The sequence below is a fragment of the Suricata suricatta genome, chromosome 17 (assembly GCF_006229205.1).
Source record: "Suricata suricatta isolate VVHF042 chromosome 17, meerkat_22Aug2017_6uvM2_HiC, whole genome shotgun sequence".
Lineage (NCBI taxonomy): Eukaryota > Metazoa > Chordata > Mammalia > Carnivora > Herpestidae > Suricata > Suricata suricatta.
This window is the reverse complement of record NC_043716.1, coordinates 16,068,356-16,086,138: the sequence shown is the minus strand read 5'-3', so window position 1 is coordinate 16,086,138 and position 17,783 is coordinate 16,068,356. Positions and strand designations below refer to the sequence as shown.

General features: G+C 53.2%; 2 protein-coding genes and 2 long non-coding RNA genes across 6 annotated transcripts in view; 1 reads left to right on the top strand and 3 right to left on the bottom strand.

Moving 5' to 3' along the window:
• GIT1 (GIT ArfGAP 1) overlaps positions 1-467 on the bottom strand; it is a 19,111-nt gene extending 18,644 nt beyond the window's left edge. For all 3 annotated transcript variants that reach the window (XM_029927245.1, XM_029927247.1, XM_029927246.1), the window contains exon 1: positions 141-467. In XM_029927245.1, the coding sequence (XP_029783105.1) occupies positions 141-453 (313 nt within the window). In that variant the 5' untranslated portion in view covers positions 454-467. The remainder of the gene's footprint in view (positions 1-140) is intronic.
• Positions 1-17,783, top strand: part of ANKRD13B (ankyrin repeat domain 13B) — an 18,110-nt gene extending 327 nt beyond the window's left edge. The window contains exons 2-13 of the mRNA XM_029928921.1: positions 107-194; positions 12,099-12,242; positions 12,334-12,523; positions 12,600-12,666; positions 13,630-13,711; positions 14,490-14,554; positions 14,779-14,909; positions 15,037-15,194; positions 15,334-15,486; positions 15,597-15,760; positions 15,845-15,921; positions 17,034-17,783. Of these exons, the coding sequence (XP_029784781.1) occupies positions 107-194; positions 12,099-12,242; positions 12,334-12,523; positions 12,600-12,666; positions 13,630-13,711; positions 14,490-14,554; positions 14,779-14,909; positions 15,037-15,194; positions 15,334-15,486; positions 15,597-15,760; positions 15,845-15,921; positions 17,034-17,415 (1,701 nt within the window). The 3' untranslated portion in view covers positions 17,416-17,783. The remainder of the gene's footprint in view (positions 1-106; positions 195-12,098; positions 12,243-12,333; positions 12,524-12,599; positions 12,667-13,629; positions 13,712-14,489; positions 14,555-14,778; positions 14,910-15,036; positions 15,195-15,333; positions 15,487-15,596; positions 15,761-15,844; positions 15,922-17,033) is intronic.
• LOC115281763 lies at positions 1,596-3,116 on the bottom strand. Its single transcript, XR_003904393.1, has 3 exons — positions 2,943-3,116; positions 2,575-2,737; positions 1,596-1,753 (listed from the first exon to the last, which is right to left on the bottom strand). It is a non-coding gene; the product is annotated as an uncharacterized LOC115281763 (long non-coding RNA).
• On the bottom strand, positions 6,252-10,839 carry LOC115281764. The gene is made up of 3 exons (XR_003904394.1): positions 10,782-10,839; positions 8,489-8,541; positions 6,252-6,886 (listed from the first exon to the last, which is right to left on the bottom strand). It is a non-coding gene; the product is annotated as an uncharacterized LOC115281764 (long non-coding RNA).

The following is a 17,783-nucleotide window of genomic DNA, read 5'->3' as shown; positions in this document are numbered from 1 at the left end:
CCCCGCGGCCCCGGGCCCCGGCTCCGGCGCCGTCCCTCCTCCCCGGCCGGGCGCCGCGGCCCTGGCATGAGGAGCGGGCGATGATCCCAGCCAACGCCTCCGCCAGGAAGGGGCCCGAGGGCAAGTACCCGCTGCACTACCTCGTGTGGCACAACCGCCACCGCGAGCTGGAGAAAGAGGTCCGCGCCGGCCAGGTAAGAGCGCCGTCGGGGCGCCGCGGGGACCCCACGGCCGGGCACGCCTGCCAGGTGTGGGGAGGGGGCGCGGCGCTGGCTGTCCCGCCTCCCCGGCGAGTTTGCAGCGCTTCTTTGTTCGCAGCAGCTGCTTTTGTGCTTGTTGACAGCGAGAGGGTGATGGGAGCGGTCCCCGCCCGCTCCCCTCCGGCTCGGGCGGACGGCCCACACGTGTTCCGGACCCTCCCAGGTTGGGGTCGGGGACGCTGTGCCCCTCCATGGCCGGGGCGGAGGGCTGCGGGGAGGGGCTGGCGGCCCGGTCTGAGCTCCATGTGGTGAGAGAGTCCGCGGAGCTGCAGAGCAGCGACACCTCCTGCGTGAGTGTGCGGAGGTGGGCAAGGCCTGCGTCGGGAGGGGTCACAGGTCAAGGATCCGAGAATGGGTTGTGGCACTCTCAGGTATCCCAGCCCCACCCAGTGTCCTCCACCCCCCCGCTGAGCTTTAGTCTGTTTTCTCAGATTGAGCAGAGCCCCGGGGTCCCTCAGACTCCAGCGCCGGCTCTGGAATGGGGAGTGGAGAGAGAGCCCCCTGTGAGAAAGTCCTGAAGGGCCTTGTCCAAGTGCTGAAAGGAGCTCTCTTGCCCTCCGGTGCTGGGGGCTGGCTTCTAGGCGCTGAGGAAGCTAGGGGCCCCTGGCCGCAGGAAGGATTTGGGGTTCTGTACACAAAGCGGGCTCCCTGGCTCCTGACAGTCTGTGGGAGAACGGGTAGGTCAGCCAGCTTTGGCTGGGCAATAGCCTCTGGGAAGACCAGGTAAGGGATGGGGTCTCCTGGTCATTCTTAAGGACCAAGGCAGGCACAGGTCACAGGTAGCTCCCAACTCTGCCCTTAGTCCCCAGGCCACAGATGGGCCCTTGGGGTGTGGACAGCTCACCCTCCAGGGTGGGAAAGCATGAGCCAGAGCTGGGCCCAGCCTGCCCTGGTTTGCCTCAGGTCAAGGCCTGCAGACTTGGCCCAGATTTGAGACCCCGGGGCCATAGGCCATAGGAGTGGGTCGCTCGGAAATGGTCTCCTTTGGGAATATGCCTTTGGAGGGCGGCTTCCCGAGTCACAGGAAGTTCATTTTGAGGAGCTGTCTGCTTCCCAAAGGACAGTGAGATGGAGAGCAGGGTGAGGGTCAGAGAATCTCTGAAGTCCACCACTGAGCCTTCAGAGCAGCAAAGCATCCACCTCTGCAGAGCAGAGAAATGAAGAAATGTTGAGGTGACCTGAGGCTCCAAGCTTCTGGGCTGGTTAGGGTGTCCACTTGTATTCCATCTTTGCTTAAACAAGGGTGCTCCAAGTTGCTCCTCAGACGGTGCCTCTGTTTTATTCATCATAAAGGACATGGTTTGCAACCAGAGAGGCCTGGTAAAGGAAGCATGGCCTGAGTGCTAGGTCCTAGGGGACAAAGATGAACAAACCAGGCACATCCCCTGCTCTCAAGGAGACCCTGTTCTGGTGCTGTGTGAACCAGGAAAAGAGTATCATGTGCTGGGTGCTAAGGCAATCCAGTCTCTTCTGACTCCTCTCTGTTTCCTCCCCTGGGGGCAAAAGAAGACAAGCTTCTAACAGAGGTTAAGGCTGGAGGGATTTAAATCTAATATGAGAGGAACTTCCTGATGCGGTGATTGATGATTGGTCCAAGGATTGTTAGGCAGAAGGCTAGTGGCTAAATCTTCAGAAATCTCAATTGTACTGCCTTGCCTGAGGGGTGGGTGGTACTTTTCTTGCTGAGATTGGAGAGAGGCGAAATGCCCTGGAAGAAAACTCTCACCTCAGCCTCTCTGACGGATAGTACTCCAGTCAGCAGCCATCTTGCTGAAGTGACGTTGGGGTGGGGAGCATGGGAACTCGCTGAAGGTAGGGGTGCTTGGGGGCTGCTGAGTGTTTTCCTCTTTGCCCTCAGGCTGCCACAGAAACTAGGCACCGGGTTCACCAGTATGTCCAGCCTCCCGTCCCTCCCACTTCCCTGGTGTGTTTGTGTCTCCTGGAAATGGACACTGCCTGCCCCAATCCAGGAGAGCAGGAATATAGGGCACTGGTTAAAGTTAACCCTTGTTCAACCACAAAGGAGTCAGGCCAGTTCTCTGCTTTGCCCCAGGGGTGCCAAGAAAGGGAATGCCAATCAGTCTGCATGGGAGAGGCCCCCTGGCTGTAGCTCCATGCCAGGACGGACCCAGAGTGGTCCTTGAATCCAAATGTGCACTACTCAGTCCTCCGGGCATCGGGGTCCCAGGGAGAGCTGAGGGTGCCCAACCCAGCCCTTTCCTGCTGGCAACAGGCCTGGGGGCAGCCTCCTAACATCATAATAAAACCCCATAGACCCTAAGCATTTCATCCAGTGGGGGTTCCGGAACCTGACCTCTGGTCCTCCTGGCACCAACTGTCACAGGACACATTCAGGCTTTTCTCAAGCACATAGCAACTGGGTTTTCCTGGTCTTCACTTGGCTTAGCTGCCTCTTATTCGCTCCAAGAAAGCCCCGCAGAGGCCCTCCCATGGGCAGGCTTGGCAATGCTGGCAGGCTGGGGAGGGGGATGGAATGGCAGGCTTCAGGTTCATCAGCTTTGCTCAGGGTCCCCCACCCTCATAGCTCTTTTGGGGGCCGGAAGCAGGGAGTGGTGGGGAGACGGGAGGTGCTCATCAAGTGTTTTGATGAAGGGAAACACCTTCATGGACCACTGCTAGCTGGCACCCCGCAATATGATGGTTGCTGGGTGCCCTGCTTACCGCTATGCACACACCCCGCTAGGTTGGGAGGGGGCAGGGGGCTGTAGGCTGGTGGATGTGCTAGTTTCCTCTTAGCTAGCAAGGCCCTGAGGTTGGCACGGCCAGCTGAGCACAGCCTCAGTTCCTGAGTCAGAAGGCCCTGGTGTTCCCTGGGGGGCAGGAGGTGGAGGTTCAGCTGTGTGGCTCCCTGTGGGAAGGCCAAGGCGGGCAGGGTTCTTTCCTGGCAACAGGCACTCTTGGGGGGGCGGGGCGCAGACTGTTTGTTCCCAAGGAAACATTTCTTCCTGGGGCCGCCTCCATCATTGTCCTCCTCCCTGCTTTCCTCAGTTCATCCTTTTGACCTAGAGGCAGGCAAGATGAGACTGTGGGGACCCTGGATGCTTAGCAGAGGTTACCCCACCCAAGGCACCTGTTGTGTCCTCCTTCCCCTAACATAGGCAGTCCTGGGTGTGGGCCATGTCTCTTGTGAGTGGGGAAGCTCAGGAGAGAGACTAGTAAACCCCAGAACCCCCAAATTGATGTGTCTGGGAAGTAGGGGAGGGGCTGCGTGGGGCAGGGTGGAGGGAGCAGGTGGGAAAAGAGTCAGCAGGTGTCACCCTCCCCCACCCACCTCAGCTTGAGGAAGCATCTGGCCTCCTGCCTCTTGAGTGAGCTCAGGCCTACGTGGTAGGGGCAGGGTTGGGTGGAGGGCTGGGAAGTAGTGACCACACCAGACTCTGGTCATCCTCCAGGCTTGGGCAGGCAAGAGAGCACGGAAAGGAGACCAAGGCTGAGCATGCATGGCTCTCTGCTATGGGCCCTTCTCCTTTCTTTTCTGGCTCTATACATTTGCTGTGTCCTTGTAAGATTTCATCTAACAAAAGGTTCTACTAATGCTAAACAAGTTTGAAAACACCCTGCTACTGCCCATGGGTTCAAAGGGTATGCATGTGCAAATAAGCTGGCCCCAAACTTGGGAGTGACATCTGCAGATCCAGAGGGCAACTGAGCATGCAGGTGCTGGCACACTTACGGGAGCACATGAAGTGTGGGGGCAAAAGGAATGGACTGTTGTGGATTCCTCTGGTACCTGCTCACATGTGCGTGTGCATCTAGGTGTGTGCCTGAGTGCAAGCAAGGAGTCTCTCTGCCCAGGGCACCTCAGCCCCGAGCTTGAGCTCGAAAGACCCCTGCTTTTGACTCCAGCTGAGGCCTGCTGGGGTGCCTAGTTTCATTCTCTTGGTGGTGAGGGCTGGGTGTTAGGTTTCACGGGAAATCTTTTCATTCCAGCAATTAAATAGCTGCAGGCCTTTGCTGAGGAAATTAATGAATTCTTCCACCTGGGCCTGGGGCAAGGTGCCACTTTCACTGCAGGCCCTCCTTTGAGCAGGTAGTGGGGAGCTCCTTCGGGGGTTGGCTGGGTCTATGTGGAGGCCTGCGTTGATCTTGGAAAACAGCAGGGCTCTGGGGACCCTGGGGAGAGCTCCCAAAGAGTAGAGGTGAGGAGGGGCAGCTGGGCCCAACTAGCAGCGCCAGCCTTTCTCTGGGGCCTGGAGGTGAGGCACCTGAGGAGGAGGGTGACAGGCAGCATCTGGAGCTCTGGGGCTGGGCAGGGTGCCCTTTCAGCTCCCCAGGGCCTTGTTAGTAGCAGTGGCAGTAGTAGCATCTGGGCCCGGCTGGTGGGATGCATAGATGGTTCAGCTGCTGCCCCATGGGAAGGCTCCTCCAGACTTCCCAGGCTCAGAGTCTTTGGATCCTCCACTCCCACCCCCGACTCATGGACCCACTTAGGCTGGATGCCAAGGGGCTCAGCCCATTCCATAATAGATAAAGAGTGAAGAATGCCATCCTTGTTGTAGGGGAGCCGGTGTAGAGGAACGTAAGATGGGGGGTGGGGCGCTTGGATCTCTATGCCACAGCTAGGATGGCCACATGGGCTAGGTACGCTTTTTTTTTTTTTTTGAGGCTCCTAATATATTTAAAAATGAAGAAGTGGGGGTGCCTGGCTGGCTCAGTCATTGGAGCATGTGACTCTTAATCTCAGGGTTGTGAGTTCAAGCCCCACATTGGGGATGAAGCCTACTTAAAAAATCAAAGAATGAAGAAATGCCAGGGTTTAATAACAGGGTCATTAAAATCATATATACATTACTTACTTAAATTATCCAAAAAATTTTATTTTTGACAAAGTAGTTCATACTTGTGTTTTAAAAAATATTTAGCTGTTGCTAGAAGGCTTGTGATGAAAAGCAAGAGTCCCTACTCCCTGCGACGCCTCCCTCATTCCCTGGAAGCGACCACTTTGAACTCTAGGCTCTTCTGTTATTTACCTCCATGATTGCAAACAGTATACACCTACAACTCTCAGTTTTATATCGTATTGCCATCCCCTCCCCAGGTCCCTTAAATACAGTCAGTTATGCATCTACTGAACAAATATTTATTAAGCACCAGTTACGTGCCAGGCACTGTCTAGGGACTGGGGATGTAGCATGGAACAAAACACAGGGACCCTCCCTTTGTGGGGCTTACAGCCTAGGTGAGGGAGACAACAAACAAATGAACAAGCAGTTTCATGTTGGAAGAGATCTAAAGTAGGATCAGGGGCGACAGGTAGATAAATAGTTAAGTGTCATTTAAGATGGGTTTTAAAGGCAGGCCTTTCTAAGGAGGTGACATTTGAGCAGCCACCTGAATAAGATGAGGGAGAAAGTGCTGCGGCTATCAGGGTATCCAGCAGAGTGGAATTTGGAGGAGAGGCAGGAGAGCACATGAGTTCAAGGAGATGGCCAGGGCTGCTGGATTGTATTCTAAACAGGATAGGAGGCCTTGGGTAAGTTTTGAGCTAAAGGATGTCAGGACCTGAGGGACGTTTCACAGGATGATGGAGGCTGTGGTGGGTCATGTGGAGAATAGACCTAAGAAGCCAAGAGAGGAGTGAAGAGACCAATGAGGGGCCCATGAGGCCACCAGGTGAGCTAGGATGGCTTCCACCAGGATGGTGGCCTAAAGGTGATCAAGAGAAGAGTCTCGATCTGTTTTGAAGGCAGAGCCCAAGGTCTTGCTGATGGATTTGATATGGAAGGTGAGAAAAGGAAGAGATAAAGACAGTTACAAAGTCGTGTTTTGTTTTGTTTTGTTTTTTTCTTTTTTACCAGGGCGCCTGGCTGGCTCAGTCAGAGCATTCGACTCTTGATCTTGGGGTTATGACTTTGAGCCCCACATTGGGGATAGAGATTACCTAAAATATATAAATAACTTAAAGTTTTATATTATTATTATTATTATTATTATTATTATTATTATTATTATTTTAACCAAAAGAGGGAATGAATTGAGGTAACATCTCCTATGAGGGGAGAAGTGGGGCAGGTGCAGCTGTCCAGGAGTGGCTGGAGCGAAGAAGGCCAGGGAAAGACAAGAAGTCATGGGAAGTCAGAGTGTCCCTTTTTGTTCCATGAATTCAGTTATCTTTTCATATATTTCTGAGGATATAAATTACTGTTCCCTCCCCTCCAATGTTTTTGTATTTCCTGCATTGACTGTGTATCCTCTAGGTTTTTAGCATCTATTTGCATGTTTTGGTCTCTTTCATGTTGGTGGCTTTCCTAAAATGTCGAGGCCCCCTTGGCTAATGGGGCATATTTATGAATGTGGGTATGGAGCTCACTGATGCATGGGTGGTACTGCTGTCAAATGATTGGGTGCAAGCTGGCCTGCTTATCAGAGGGTCCCCTGGAGGTCTTCGGTGCCTCTAGTTTCTCCAAGGAAGACTTGTCCAGTCTCCTGCTGGGGTGGGATGGGGCAGTTGCGTGTATGTTGGGCTTTCTGTGGTTCAGGACCCGAGGCAGAAGGGACTGGGCTTTCACTGTTCACGAGTCTTCAGTCTGACCTCATTCTCAGACCAGTATCCCCAAGTCCAGTGCATCTTAGGCTGTTCGTACCGAGAATAAATTCTTGGCATCCTGTGGAGGGGAAGGGGGACAACCCTCAGCTTTTCAAGATTGGTGAGGGAGCCAGGGGGGTTCTGAATTTTAACCAGCCCTCCTGTACTTAGCACTGAGCCTCACTCATACCTCTGCCATTCCCACTGCCTTTGTGTTCTGGACATTTCAAGAGTGGTCTGGCTTGACACTCACTGGGGTTCCCCTATGTGGGTGCTTGGGTTCTAGTACCCTCTGCTCCACTGAGTCAGCGGTAATGCCTCAGTTACTTTCCCTGTTCTAAAGATGTGTTAACGTTACTTATCTACTAGCATCTTTTCTCTTTACTCTTGCGGGTTTTAAATATTTTATTGACATTCTTATACTTACTCATGAATTTTCCTTTTGGGGCACTCTTCATTCCTTTGTACAGATCTAAGTGTCCATCGGTTAACATTTTCCTTCTACTTGAATAACTTCCTTTAGCATTTCTTGCATGTCTTCTGGTGATAAATTCTCTTAGCTTTTTTTTTGTTTGCCCATAAACGCCTTCATTTCCCCTTCATTTTGAAGGATATTTTTTCACAGGATAGAGAATTCTAGGTCGACATTCCCCCCGACCCCCAGCACTGTAAACATTTCATTCTATTGTTTTCTAGCTTGCATGGTTTCTGTTGAGAAGTATGCAGTATTTCTTGTTCTTCTAGACATGATGTGTCTCATTTCTCAAAATGATTTTATTATTTATTTATTTATTTAGGGGCACCTGGGTGGCTCAGTCGGTTAAGCATCTGACTTCAGCTCAGGTCATATCTCACAGTCTGTGGGTTCGAGCGCCATGTCAGGCTCTGTGCTGACAGCTCAGAGCCTGGAGCCTGTTTCAGATTCTGTGTTTCCCTCTCTCTGCCCCTCCCCAGCTGACTCTCTGTGTTCCTCTCTCTTAAACATAAAATAAAGACATAAAAAAAAAGATTTATGTAGTTTTGAGAAAGAGAGAGCAAGCACAAGTGGGGGAGGAACAGAGAGACAGGTCAGTGGCTCCAGGCTGACAGCAGCGAGCCCAATGTGGGGCTTGAACCCACGAATGGTAAGATCATGACCTGAGTTGAAGTCAGACGCTCAACTGAGCCACCCAAGTGCCCCTCAAAATGATTTTAAGATTTTCTTTTTATCACTAGCTTTCAGCACTTGATTATGATTGGCCTTGGTATAGTTTTCTTGGTGTTTGTCTTGCTTGGGATTCATTGAGTTTCTTGATTCTGTGAATTTATCATTGTGTTAGTTTGTGCAAAAAAATTACCACAGACAGGGTAATTTTATTCTCTCATTCTTTTGGAGTTTGAAAGTCCAAACTCAAGGGGTCAGCAGGGCTCCCTGCCTTCCAAAGGTTTAAGGGGGAGAATCCTTCCTTGCCTCTTCTAGCTAGCTTCTAGTATCTCCAGGCATTTCTTTTCTTTTCTTTTTTTTCTTCTTCAGGCATTTCTTGGCTTGTGGCTGCATAACTCCAGTCTCTACCTCCTCTTTACATGGAACTTCTCCTCTCTCCACAGGATCTCTCCTTTGTATGTCTTACAAAGGCGGATCATTGGATTTAGTTAGGGCCCACCTACATGATCCAGGTTGATCTCATCTTGAGATCCTTACCTTAATTTCACTCACGAAGACCCATGTTCCAAAGCAGGTCACATTCACAGGTGCTGGGGGGGAGAGTATAGACATATATTTTGGAGGACACCACCATTCAACTCCCTATAGCAGCTTTTTTTTAAAACAACAAATTTGGAAAAATGTTAGCTGTTATCTCTTTAAAGGTCTTATTTCTCCTACTTTCTTATCCTAGCCTCCGGGACTCCAATTACATATATGATAGAATACTGTCTCACATATTGTTGAGGGTCTTTGAATGATTTTTAGTACTTTTTCCTGCTTCTGTGCTCCACTTCTGTTCTCTGTACTATAGTTCTATTGTTATGTCTTCAAGATCATGGATTTTTTTTATTCTATAGTGTCTAATATTTTTTTTTAAATTTTAAGCGTTTGTTTATTTTTGAGAGAGAGCAAGGGAAAGGCAGAGAGAGAGGGAGACACAGAATCCAAAGCAGGCTCCAAGCCATCAGCACAGAGCCCAATGTGGGTCTTGAACTCATTAACCATGAGATCATGACCTGAGCCAAAGTCAGACACTTAACTGACTGAGCCACCCAGGTGCCCCTATAGTATCTGATCTATCTTTTTTAAACTTTTTTTTTTAACGTTTTACCTATTTTTGAGAGACAGAGTGTGAGCAGGGGAGGGGCGGAGAGAGAGGGAGACACAGAATCTGAAGCAGGCTCCAGGTCCCGAGCTGTCAGCACAGAGCCTGACGTGGGGCTCGAACCCACAAATGGCGAGATCGTGACCTGAGCTGAAGTCTGATGCTCAACTGACTGAGCCAACCAGGTGCCCCATCCTATGAATTTTTCACTTCAGGTATTGTACATGTCTCTCATTTCTTTCCCCATGAATATTGTGTTCATGTTTTTCTTTCAACTCTTGAGCACATTGAACCATTCATCATCTTTATCGTTTCTGTGTGTCTGTTAAATGATTTTTTCATATGGGTTTTATTTTACTACTTCTTTGTGTGTCTAATAATTTTTTTCTAGTAATTTGTAGCTGGATGTTAGATACTGCAAACATTGTAATGTTAAGCATCTGGATTTTATTGTCTTCCTTTAAAGAGGCTTCATTCTGACAGACTCAGTTAAGTTACTTGTAAATCAGTTTGATCTTTTTGAGGTTATTATTAATCTTTATTAGATTGGGTTTAGTGAGCCTTTTCTCTAGGGATAGTTTAGCCCTACTATGAAGGCATCACCATTCTTCAGTCTCTGTTGAATCCCCTGTGCAAACAACAAAGACCCTCTAGAACCTTCTATTCTAGCTGGTTGGAGTTTGAATGTCTCCATACCCTGAGACACGAGTGCTAGAAATTTCCCAGCTTATTGCTCTTCTGTCACAGGTGAGGTTGGGTGTTCCACAAAGACTCAGGAACCCCATGCAGATCTCTAGAGCCCTTTGTTTGCATAGCTCCCTCCTTCCTGGAACTTGGTCCTGCAACTTCTTGCTACCTCAGCCTCCCTGAACTCCTCTCTCTGTCTCCTCAGTGCCTCAGCAAGACTACCATGCTCTGCTAGGGATTCCTCTCTCTGCATTGCTGTCTGGAATGTTCTTCCAGGTAGAAATCTAGGCAATCATAGCCTACCTTGTTTGTTTCTCTTACTTCAGGGATCAAGTCCTGGACTGCTTGTTGCCTAATGTTTGAAAACAATTATTTCATGTATTTTGAAGCAGTTTTATCTGTTTATGATGGGAGGGTGGTTCCAGTTGTCTCGCTGTAGTTGGAATAGAAACCTTTTGCTAGCATTTTAATCAATTTGGGGAAGGAGAAGAGGAGTTACATGCATGTGGTCAGTTCACTGTATTTACCTAGAGGTCTTAGACTCCTGAAATGTATTTAAATATTTAAGTTTAACAAACATGCTTTTATCACACAACAAAAATCTCATGCAGTATAATTAGGCTATTCACAAAACAATAATAGGAATTGTAAAAAAAAAAAAGTGTTACTAGTGTCCCACATATAAAGGACATTTCTTTCATTCCTATCAATATATTACAGCAACTCTTTGTTAAACCTCACTCAGTGATGATGTCAGTCATCTAAAAGTGTGGTCTTCCTGAAAGTGTGGTCTTGGGCCTGTAGGATAAGTCTAGTCTCAAGTGCCCTCCTTGGCTAACAGCCTCTCTCAACCACTCTTCAGCCCTGGGCTTATTCTCCGTAGGCAGCCTACTGGGCCTTGGAAGAGTGAACCCAGTCAGGGGACAGGAGAGGAGGAAAGTCCCTCCTTTCTCAGGGCTACTTCCTACCCTGTCCTGCAAGCCTCTTTTCACCCACCTGACCCCAGCTCATTGTGTCTGTCTTTTCCATTGCCCTGTGAGTTGGGCAAGGCAGGGCGGCCAGGTGGTTGCTGCCTCCCTAGAGGGTGTTGGGTTCAGATGCGCTGCCTCTGAAGTGACCAGGGATACGTCTTCACCTCCTTCTGCAGGTGGACATCGAGCAGCTGGATCCCCGTGGGCGGACCCCCCTGCACCTGGCCACCACGCTGGGACACCTTGAGTGTGCCCGTGTGCTCCTGGCGCACGGCGCAGATGTGGGCAGGGAGAATCGCAGCGGCTGGACAGGTGGGCACCCCTGCTCACCCCAGCCCCACAGCCACCGCTTCATATCCTCACCCTTGGTTAGTGCAGGGGGACCCCAGGCAGGGTCCCGCCCTGTGACTTTGTCTCCTCCCCCACCCCCCAGTGCTTCAGGAAGCTGTGAGTACCCGGGACCTGGAGCTAGTGCAGCTGGTGCTGCGGTACCGGGACTACCAGCGGGTAGTGAAGCGGTTGGCTGGCATCCCTGTACTCCTGGAGAAGCTGCGTAAGGTGAGGGCTAGCCTCTCAGCCTCCCCACCATGCCCTTGAACCCTGTCTCTAGCACAGTCTTAGCTACTCTCCTTTTCATCCTCCAGGCCCAGGATTTCTACGTGGAGATGAAATGGGAGTTCACTAGCTGGGGTAAGAGGGCCTATGGGGGCCTCTCTGGGCATTCTCCCATCACAGGCCTTTTGCACCTGCTGCTCCCCCGCCTAGAGCTCTATTGCCACAGCTCTTCCCGTGGCTCCTTCTCATCTTTTAGTTCCCACCTCAGTGGGGACCAGGCTTGGCTAGTCCCCCTTAGCCAAGCCCTCCTTGGCTAGGCTTTTCCACACCTCCTCAGACATTGTCTTGATTCCATTATTATTATTTCCTTCACTTTGTAATGATTCCCTCATTTGTTTGTTGCTTATGACTCCCTGCCAGAAGGTAAGCTCCAAGAGGGCATGTTCAGTGTTGTATCCTCATTGACTAGAACAGTGCCTGGTACGCAGTAGGGATTTAATAACTATTTGTTGGGAGATTAGATGAAAGATTGAGTAAATGAATTAACAAATGGTGGCTACTAGGGACTTGATAGCAGCTGAGAGGTGCCCACCTCTGACTTCAGGTTGCTTACATCTTAGTGACTGGTCTTCATTTACGTGGGGGAAGTTTGGAGAGGGGCTGACTCCCACTAGCTCTGTTATCCTTTCCCAACCACACCACTGACCCTGACCCCTATGCCCTGAGTTGGCCCAGGTTGGGTGGACCAGGCAAACTGAAGCCACTTCTGACCTTCCCTTCCACCTAGTGCCCTTGGTGTCCAAGATCTGCCCTAGTGACACCTACAAAGTGTGGAAGAGTGGGCAAAACCTACGGGTAGATACCACGCTCTTGGGCTTTGATCACATGACATGGCAGCGAGGGAACCGCAGCTTCGTCTTCAGGGGCCAAGGTCAGGCAGGGCAGGAGGTGGGGCAAGATGGGAAGGCTGGGGACAGCCCCATGCCACCCCTGACCCCCCTGTGCTATTATGTGGCTGGCAGACACAAGTGCTGTCGTCATGGAAATCGACCACGACCGCCGGGTGGTGTACACAGAGACTCTGGCACTGGCCGGGCAGGACCGTGAGCTGCTGCTGGCTGCTGCCCAGCCCACTGAGGAGCAGGTGCTGAGCCGGCTCACCGCACCCGTTGTCACTACGCAGCTTGACACCAAGAATATTTCCTTTGAGAGGTGAGTGGGTGAAGCCCTCGAAGCCTAGAGCCAGGCTGCTGGGGTGCCCCTCACCTGGACCACTCTGCTCCCCCAGGAACAAGACTGGCATCCTGGGCTGGCGCAGTGAGAAGACGGAGATGGTGAATGGGTATGAAGCCAAGGTGAGGCCACCTCTTCCTGGTGCCAGAACCTGCCAAACTCTTGCCTACAGTGCCCCGGGCAGAGGGTTCCTGACTACTCTTTCTCAGCCTTGGAGGTGCAGAGGCAATGCAGCAAGGAGGGAAGGGCTCTAGACTAAGAGGCAACTGATGAGAATGGCCTGAGTTTACCAAGCACTTACTCTACTCATGTTTGAGGCTCTATTCTGATGTTTTGTATGTATGTATGTATGTGTGAATATGCATGTACACACACACATGCACACATACTCATTTAATCCCAACCACCTTTTTGGGTAGGTGCTATTATTTTTCCCATTTTATGCAGGCGCCCTCTGTAGGGGAGGGAATTGGCTCATTCTGTGATGAGGAAGCAGGCTTGGAGTGGTTCCATGACCTGTACAGGGTCACACAGCTACAGGAGACAAAGCCAAAGTGTAGACCTTGACTACCTGGCTCCAAAGCCAGGCCTTTACCACTAAGAATACGGTGTTGGTCACGCTGGCACCCTTACATCACCCTTGGGGGGCCACCTGGGGCCACATTGTGCCGCTGGTGAGGGAAGGAACTAACAAATGCTGCCAGGTTCTGCTTTGTGTCCTCCCGGAAGCCTTCCCTGGTCCTACAGACTGCGTTATGGCCTTTGCTTTTTGTTCCCACAGCTCTGTGCTCCCTCCACTGGAGCATGAATCACACTATGTCATAACTGCCCATTTCCTTATCTCTTCAAATAGTGTGTGTCTGATGCCTGCCTCAGTGCCTGGCACATAAAGGCTCCTCACAAAATGTTTGTTGAATGAATAAGAGGATGGATGAATGACCAGATATTTACTTGCCCAAAGACTGGGAGATGGGGGCAAACAGCTCCCCCATCCCCCAGCGGATCCTTCCTTGCAGGAAGTGTTCATCAGGCCCTTGGGGGCTGGGGATAGATTTGTCTTTGAGCCTTTCCTCATCTGTTGCCAGGTATATGGGGCATCCAATGTGGAGCTCATCACCCGGACACGGACAGAGCATCTTTCAGAACAGCACAAGGGCAAGGTCAAAGGTAATGAAGCAGAGGTGGAATGGGGGGTGGGGAGGAAGGCAGTGTAAGGAAGCGGTTCCCACTTGAGTACCTCCGTCAGTGTTCCCTGTGACATCCCTGCAAAAGCCAAGATAGTTTATTCCCACAGACAGGTTTCAGTTCAAGTGCCAAGTGCTAATAATTGGGAGTGACTGTCTGGAGTGCGGCTAGGAAGAGTCTAAGACAACGTCTGGGCTCAGTGGGAAGGAATTCTACAACTAGTAACTGATGCCTGCCTTGGATTTGGAAATGTCACTCCCAAATTTATTGCCCATTCAAGTCTAGCAGGACATACCCTAAGCAGAAAGGCAGGGGGCCTGCCACTGATTCTCTGTGCCTCTTGATCCCACAACTGACTCTCTGGGCACTGGTTAGTCTACCTAAGGTAGAAAGACAATTCCTACCTCACAGGGGAACAAAATGAGGTAATTAAGATGGAAGTACCTGGAGGAAAAAACACACATGCACATGTATCCCTGAAAACTGCTTGCCAAAGGCAGGTATTTTTTGTCCAGTGTCACCAACCTGGACACTTTTGGAAGTGTCTTCTGAGCCCCAGGGCTACTTTATTCCCACTGTGCTTGTAGTGTTCCTTGCCCCTGGCCTTTGGAATCCTCGGTCACCTTCAGATGAAGGTGCCTGAGAGTTTGGTGTGGGTGGGTAATCCTCCCTACTCGATGGGAGAGTCTCCTCCCTTAGGTCGTGGGTGCTGTCACTTCTGAGGGTTGCAGTGTCCTCTGAGATGCCACATTTCTTGTAGGCTGTAAGACACCTCTGCAGTCCTTCCTGGGAATTGCTGAGCAGCATGGGGGCCCCCAAAATGGGGTGAGTGTGTGCCAGGGGTGCCCTTGTGTGGAAGGGTATGGATGTGGCTCAGGAGGCCTGGGAGGCATCCTATCTAGCATGGCCGGTGTGGAACCACTTTCCACAATGCTCAAGGCCATGTCAGCTCCACAGTGGCAGGGGGGATAGCTCTGGGGCCCATGATACCAAACGGCTGGCTTGGCATCAGAGACTGAGGCTCATGGGCACCTCCTCATGTGGTACAGACCCTGATCACTCAGACTCTGAGCCAAGCCAACCCCACTGCCATCACTGCAGAAGAATACTTCAACCCCAACTTTGAGCTTGGCAACCGGGACATGGGCCGCCCCATGGAACTGACCACCAAGACACAGAAGTGAGGCCCTGCTGGTGCTGGGGAGGGGTGGGCAGGGGAGGGCAGGGCTGGGTGGGGTCTCTAGAATGTACTGAGAAGCCATGGCTTCTACTATGTCCCTCACCCCTTGGGATCTGGGGGGGGGCAGGTTCAAGGCCAAGCTGTGGCTGTGTGAGGAGCATCCCCTGTCCCTGTGTGAGCAGGTGGCCCCCATCATTGACCTCATGGCTGTCAGCAATGCGCTTTTCGCCAAGCTCCGGGATTTCATTACCCTGCGCCTACCCCCTGGTTTTCCTGTCAAGATTGGTAAGACACCACCCCCATTTCCCTTCAGCCACTGTGTGTGTGGGAGGGGGGGCGGGTAGGGTTTAGATGAGATAAAGATTGGAGGTGCCTAAGGTGTGAGAAGGTGGATGGTGGCACCTGACTGTTCCTTCATCCTCAGAAATCCCAATCTTCCACATCCTCAACGCACGCATCACCTTCGGAAACCTCAATGGCTGTGATGAGCCGGTGCCATCGGTGCGAGGCAGCCCCAGCAGCGAGACCCCTTCCCCAGGCAGCGACTCCTCCAGCGTCAGCAGCTCCAGTTCCACGAGTGAGAGCCGCCCCCTCTGTGCGCCCCGCCCCGCCCTTGCCTGCCAGCTTCCCAGGCAGTGGCCCTGAGGGTGGGTCTGCCCATTCTGACGCTCCCCCTGGCGCCCTCAGCCTCCTGCCGCGGCTGTGAGATCTCCCCCGCGTTGTTCGAGGCCCCGCGAGGCTACAGTGTGCTGGGCGGCCAGAGGGAGGCAGCCACCCGCGATGATGATGATGACCTGCTGCAGTTCGCCATCCAGCAGAGCCTGCTTGAGGCGGGCAGTGAGTATGACCAGGTGCGTCCCCGCGGCCTTGCCGCCTTACCGCCCTGCCCGCCTTCAGCGCCACCCTGGCTGATTGGCCCACGTCCCTCCTTCCAGGTCACTATCTGGGAGGCACTAACCAACAGCAAGCCAGGGACTCACCCCATGTCCTACGACGCTCGCAGACAGGACAGGTCAGTGCCCGCCACTCCTGACCTGCCCTCCCTCCCCTGAAATAACACGTGCACAGAGTGTCCTGTCCCAGCGGGTGAGGATACTGCTGGCTGGGCAGCTAGCCCATCTTGGTCCCAGGAAGCCATGGTACCCTCTGTTGGCCCCCTGCTGGTATCCAGAAGTCTTCTACCCCCACCCTTTCCTCACTCTGAGCGGTACTCCAAAAGCAGCCAGGGAGCAGGGAACAGGCCTCAAAGGCCTTCAGACCCTTACCAGGCAGGATGTCGGAGCTAGGGTTGTAGAAGATGCATGCCCATGCGCTGGTCCACCGTCAACCTGGAGAATGGGCTTTTGTAGGGGCTGAGATTTGTCACACCTTGGTGGTAGCCAGGGCGGTGTGATGCAGGATTTATCGCTTCCACTGGCCGGTGGCTAGCCCTACTCAGTCCTGGGGCCTCCACGCTGTCTCCTGGCCCTGTTTATGGGCAGGTGCGCCCTGGAACCCTCGACGTATCTTACCCGCCTCCAGGAGCGCCCCGCCCACGCCGCAGCGCCAGCCTGCGCCCCCCTCGGCCTTGGCGTCAGTGCCCAGCCCTCGGCCCAGCCCGCGCCCCGGCCCAGGCGGCCATGTGTTCCGGAGCTACGATGAACAGCTGCGGCTGGCCATGGAGCTGTCGGCGCAGGAGCAGGAGGAGCGGCGGCGGCGCGCGCGCCTGGAGGAGGAGGAGCTGGAGCGCATCCTGCGGCTCTCACTGACGGAGCAGTAGCGCCCACTGCCGGGCCCCTTGACCACGCCCCGCGTGACCCGCCCCGGAGCAAGACTCGCCCCGCCGCGCGCCTGCCGGGCTGCGGCCGCCGGACACTGGAGCCGCAGCCTGGGGGCGTAGAGGTGCATCCGGCACCAGGCGGGGACGGGTTTGGCGGGACCTAGGGGTACCTGTCCTGGCCAGGGCCCCGGAGGCAGCTCGCTCGGCCCGATCCCCCTGCTTGCTGTATCCTGATGCCCACCACTCTGTCCTGGGCTCAGACTTGTCCAAGGGGGCCAGGCCGTCCTGAGAGGGAGCCGGGTCCTTAGAGGAGCAGTGTTCCCATCCCTTGCTCCTTCTGGTCGGTCCTCCTTTTCTGCTCACAGAACCCACTGTAGGACAGTCCGTGAAGCCTTTGCATTTCCGCTCTTCACCCCTGGGGGGCAGCTGAGCTCCCCACGTGCTGTGCTGCTTTGTCCCAGATACAAACCAGTACGTCAAGGGCCCAGCTCCTCCTTCACCCCAGCATTTCAGCGTCAAGTGCACTTAGCGGGGTGCCCGGCTTCCCCAGCCCCCCCCCCCCCCCCCCCGTCTCAGGGTGGTCCCACTTTCTCCTTGGGCGGCCAGAGGTTGGAGTCCCCATCCCCAAGGCACTCTTTTTGTGATCAGGGAGGGTGCCCAAAGTGGCCCCCCGGCCTAGGCAAGGCCTGGTTCCTTCATGATGTCTTGGCAAATGGGGGACATATTTGGTCTGGGGGCAAGCACTAGACCCTGTCCCCCAGCCCCGCTTATGGGCAGGTGCACCCTGGAGCCCTCTCATCTTCGGCTCAGGGCCCTGGCACCACCACCCACCCCTTCCCACCAGCTGCTGCTAGCCCTCTGTGGTCGTGTGTCCCACCTGCCCCTACCCAGGGGCTGACTCTAAAACCCTTCATCCAATGGTGCTAATCCCCGGCTCTCCCCTGCCCCCCCCCCCCCCCCCAGAGAAGCACAGACCCCGCTAGGGGCAGGGGCCCACTGCACACCCTTGTCCACCTTCTCAGGCTGGCCTTCCTGTCTCAGCCAGTGAGGCTCAGTAGGGACACAAAAGGGATGGAAGAAAAGAACAAAGAGAAACTGTTCCTCTCACCTCCTTC